This window comes from Callospermophilus lateralis, chromosome 9 (genome assembly GCF_048772815.1).
Source record: "Callospermophilus lateralis isolate mCalLat2 chromosome 9, mCalLat2.hap1, whole genome shotgun sequence".
In the NCBI taxonomy this organism is placed as follows: Eukaryota; Metazoa; Chordata; class Mammalia; order Rodentia; family Sciuridae; genus Callospermophilus; species Callospermophilus lateralis.
Window position 1 is genome coordinate 92,194,011 of NC_135313.1, and position 5,173 is coordinate 92,199,183.

Genomic DNA, 5,173 nt, shown 5'->3' on the forward strand with positions numbered 1-5,173 from the left:
CTTAAATCATAATTTTTCTAAATTTATGTGAGCTACCATTGTTACCTGGAATCTTCACTTTCATTGTGTTTTCCAAAACTCCTCATGAGAACACATTTATTTTTCTACTTTAGATTTCTCACAAAAGAGAATCTGAACTGTTGGTTCATAGGACATCAGGTTCAATCCCAGTTCTGTCACTTACCACTTATGTGAACTTAGCCAATCTATTGATTTTTCTGAACCTGAATTTATTCTTTATAAAATCGGGGTTTTAATTTTTAATAGTATGTTCTTTCTAAGGTGAAGGACCAAGCTCTGTGCCTGATGAAGTGAATGTGACCAAGACTCAAGTGTGGGTCATCTGACACCAGAGTAAGCACTATGTGGTGTGCAGCAAAGCCTGTCAGCGCTGGGGGAGGCCTTATTTAGGCTGCAAAAGAATGTGTGAAGGGTTTGCAGCTGCAGGGTAAGAAAGCATTGGGCATGCACCATCTGGCAGCAGGCAGAAAAGCCAAAATGACAGCTTGAGGCATGGTCCTAGTATCCAGGTTGCCGCCACCAAAGGCCAAGCTGCAGCTGATGACAAGCCTGAGTTTTGCAGTGCTCCTGGGCATGATGCCTACTCTTTCTCTCATCCTCCAGCCAAAAGTCCTAGGTGCCCCTCAGAGGGGAGGAAGCACTACCCACAGGTGGGAGCAGGTGGAGGCCTATCATCTTGTCCCTGTGAGCCTTGGCAGCATACAGCTTTGCCCAATGGGTTAGAAGACAACCCCTCTGGTCACCCATTACTTATGCAGAAGCATTTTAGGGCTTCACAGGTCAAGGAGTGCTGTCTGATAGGCACTCTACTACTTCTTTGGGAGGGGGTCTGCAGGTATATAGGCTCCTTTGGCCATGTGCATTCTGCCTGCTGCAGTTCCCCTCACAAACTGGGAGCTGGGGCAAGTGAATGCAGGGCCACCCCTGGAGCTGTCCTCATGGAAAGTCAAAGAAGCCAATCACAAGCTTTCTCTTCCAGCATCTCTTTGGCCAGACTGACAGTGGACAACCCTCAGGTCACTCACCACCAAGGAAAGTGGGTAAGGGGGCAGTGGTAGGGAGAGTGTGTTTCAGGTGAAACCAGAAGCCACGATGGTGTGGGAGACAAGAACTCAGGAGGTTCTCAGATTGTGCTCTTTGGTTTTGCACCCCACTTGCTGGAGCTTGGGGAGTCTTCAAACTTACCCCAAGAGCAGCATGTGAAAACTAGATCCTTGCTCCTCTCCCACAAGCCAGCTCCTGGCACAGGTCCCTTTACCAACCTCACTCTGTTCCTGCCCTACCTCCTTCCTTGACTTTCCCCACCTTGTTCCATCCCATTCTCTGGGCATGAATTCAGGCCCTCAGTATTCATGACTTCCTGCCAGATTCTTGTTCTCCATGTGGTTGCTGAATCCTGGTGTTTCTTTCTTTGGAAGACCTAATAACTTCACCCTCACAATGATATCTGCTTTAGTCCCCATCCTCAGCTCACTTGAACTTTTTCTTGACAGTCATCTCTCCTCATTTATTGTATCCTCCGTCCAGATCCACCCACTCATTAGAAGATCATTGTGGCACTTCATTGACCTCAGGATAAGGCCAGATACCCCAGCTGTGCCAGGACAAGCAAGTCTTGAGCACTCTTGCTACCTTACCCCACTTCCACCCCCAGGGCAGACCCCAGTGCCTTTCCCATGGAACTCAGCCTGGACATGAGAAACCTTCTCTGGATGACACTACAGACACCAATATCTGTCAGTAAGTGTGCATAAAAGGTGATACTGCCTATCATACTCTGTGTTTCCCAGTTGACCTTCACCAGGTTCCACACTGCCTCCTACTGTGAGGTTCTCTCTCCCCTCTGTCTTAGAGCTCTGCAGGCTGTGCAGATTGAGTCTTGCCTCCACTGAAAGGTTTCTGGTCCTGGAGGGGCAGCTGTCTCAGCCCTGGGAGGCAGGCCAGTGCATCTCTCTTAGTAGATGAAGGAGGCAGCTTACTTGATTGAATCCTCTGCTCCATCCACTCTGAAAGGCAGGGATCTGGTGGGGGTGAACTATTGTTGATAATTCAAGCCGAGAAATGGGAGTCTAAATTGTCCAGATGAGCTAAAAAGGTGTTTAAGGGAGTTGAGGGCTCATGAATGCAGCAGGCACCAGGTCACAGGTCAGCAGCTGTCATTTTGACTCCTACAGTGTGCCTTTAGGCATGTGACTTAACTGCTCAGGGCATCAGTTGTCTATAAAAACAAGAGTGGTGCAGGAGGATGAGGCTGTTCCATTCCCCTCTCCCCCACCACCATGGAGGACCCACTGGGACCCAGGCCTCTGCTGTTGAGCAAGTCATGTGACAGGGGTGGGCAGAGGTCTTTGATACCTTCCAGTCTCTGATACTGAGTACCACCTGCTTTCCTCCACAGTTGCCGGGGCCACTGGGAGCATGGAGCTGAAGAGGGGAAAGACCTTCATCAAATCCAGCTTGCAGATTTCCCATGAGAAACCCCCAGACCCTGCAGCCACTGCTGTAGCCAGGGAGGATGCAGGTCCCTGGTCAGTCTCGTTGGGAGGGCAGCAGAGACCACATTGTGAGAAGGGTTCGGAAGCCAGCTCCAGCATCCAAGGGTATGATCGGTGCCTCAACAAGGGGGCACAGACTGACCCTGAAGGGGGTCAAGCCACCTTCAAATTGGTGCGGAAGAGCAAGACTCATGAGAGTGTTCCAGGGGCCAGCAAGGCAGCAACCACCCCAGGACAGCTGGTGGGTAGTGCAAGCTTCCCAGGGCCCTCTGGCAGCCAGCGCATGATTGACTACCGCCACTTTGTGCCCCAGATGCCCTTTGTGCCAGCTGTGGCCAAGAGTATCCCAAGGAAGAGGATTTCTCTGAAACGGCCCAAGAAGTGCTTCCGGAACCTATTCCACATCCGCAGAAACAAGACAGAGAACCTGGCCTCATTGGCAGCCAAAGGGAAGAGCCTGTCCTCCCCGGGGGACCCATCGGATGCTGCAAGGCAGAGAGGCAAAACCTTCTTTTCCCAGGGCGAGGGGCTGGGGCTGGATGACCTGTGCCAGGACCTGTCTGACAGCGAGTTCTTGCCTGACTCACCCTTCGACCTCTGCAGTGCCCTGTGCGAGGATGTAGCCTCCCTGAAGAGCTTTGATTCACTCACAGGCTGCGGGGAGATCTTTGCAGATGAGAGCTCGTTGCCACCCCTGGAGCTGAGTGAAGGCCCCGAGAGCCCAGGTCGAGTGTCCCAAGCCTTGGAAAGCAAGGATCCCAGAGGCCCTTCCCAAGACAGTGTGGAACAGCTGGCATCACCTGCCCAGAATGAGGTGTTGGATTTCACCAAGTTCTGGGACAGTGTGAATCGCTCTGTGAGGCAGCAGCAGCGCGCCCTGCTAGGCCCGTGGCTGGTGGGTCCTCAGGGGACAAACACAGACCAACCCAGGCTGGATGTAACTGGGTTGGCAGAGTTGCCCCTGTTTCCCTGCAGGGGCCCCCCAAGTGGCTCCAAAGCCAGCTCTGTAGACACAGGCACCCCCAAAAGTGAGCAGCCAGAATCTGTGTCTACGAGTGATGAGGGTTATTATGACTCCTTCTCCCCCGGCCTTGAGGAGGATAAGAAGGAGGCCCCAAGCCCAGGAACACCTGCAGCTGCCTTCCCTAGGGACAGTTACAGTGGGGATGCCCTTTATGAGCTCTTCTATGACCCCAGTGAGGCTCCTGTCGGCCCAAGCCTGGACGATGACTTGTGTGTGTCTGAGAGTCTGTCGGGACCAGCCTTGGGGACACCACTGTCCATGTGTAGCTTCCACGTGGGGGCTGAGGAGAACCTGGCCCCAGCACCAGGCCCTGACTTGCTGAGCCAGGGCTTCCTGCAAAGCTCTTGGAAGGGCAAGGAGTGCCTGCTAAAGCTCTGTGACACGGAGCTCGCTATCACCATGGGCATTGTCAACTGGCTTCGCCGAGCTCCACCTGCCCCAGCCCCTGCCCCTGGGGAGCCTGCAACCTCATCTGGTGCACAGAGGGCCCCTAGAGGACGGGCAGAGAAGCTAGAGGGCAGCGGGGAACAGGCCTCAGATGCAGGCAGGGCCACAGTGTGCTCAGCACCTAGCAGACAGCAGCTGTGGGCTCACCCAGGCACTAAAGGCCTGCTTGTCAAAGAGGGTAGTGTCCCAGGGGAGACTGTAAGGGGGACTGGCACCCCCTCCAAGAACTCCTCTCTAGAGGAAGAGACACAAGGCTACCCTAATGGCTTGATCTCCTCTGTGGGGTCTTCAGCCTCTACAAGAGACATTTCCAGTAAAGGCAAGGCTCCCAACTCCACTGCCTGGCCTGGCTCGCAGAAGGAACCCAGGCCACCTGAGAACCCGAGGAATTCTCAAGGGCCATGGAGGCCAGGTCCTGGGGGAAGTGCTCTGGATGTGGGGCCCACCTTGGCTGGCTATGTGGCCCGCATGGCAGCCTTGCAGATCCACCCAGACAGCCAGCCTCCAAGGCAGGACACAGGCAGTGGACCCTTCAGGCAGTCTCCAGCCTGGGGCCCTGACCTTCTGCAGCAGAAACAGACCAGCAGTTCTCCCAATGGGGTAGCTGTCTGTGGCCTTCCCATCCAGAACGGTCCACAGGACCAGAGGTGTCCAGGCCTCATCCTGAACCTGAGCCAGCTCAAATTGGAACCCACCAGACTGGGTGCCCAGACCTGTGCCTCGGTGGAGGGCCAGTCACTGCAACTCAGTCCCAGGGCTGTGGCACAGGCAGGAGGACACAGGGGTCAGCTGGACTCTGAATCTCCCTCAGACCCTACTGCTGGGCGGAACCCCCGGGGATATCCCCCAGAAATCCTGGGCCTCACTTTGAACAGTCAGCGGTAGGTGGGCTCCTCTGCAAGTGTCCTCACATGCTGCCACGGTCTCCTGACCCAAGAAGGCCTCCCTTGAGGCTAGTTGGAAGTTGGGGCTTCCAGGCAAACCATGACTGAGCCCCATCTGTAAAACAAGCTCACCCTCCTCAGGAGCTGCATCTTTACAGTCATATTCAGGAGAACCAAGGAACCAAATTTCCACCTTTTGTCTGAAGTTGGAGGACTGTGTTGGGGGGAGGGGGCAGGACTCAATCAAATGGGGGGAGGGGTGGATTTTCATGCGGAGGCCTTCGCGCCTGAATCCAAAGTCA

General features: G+C 54.4%; 1 protein-coding gene across 1 annotated transcript; it reads left to right on the forward strand.

The window, feature by feature from the left end:
* Positions 1-2,439: 2,439 nt before the first annotated feature.
* Amer3 (APC membrane recruitment protein 3) lies at positions 2,440-4,872 on the forward strand. Its single transcript, XM_076866780.2, has one exon. It carries the CDS (start codon positions 2,440-2,442, stop codon positions 4,870-4,872), a length of 2,433 nt encoding a protein of 810 aa, XP_076722895.2.
* The last annotated feature ends 301 nt before the right edge of the window (positions 4,873-5,173 follow it).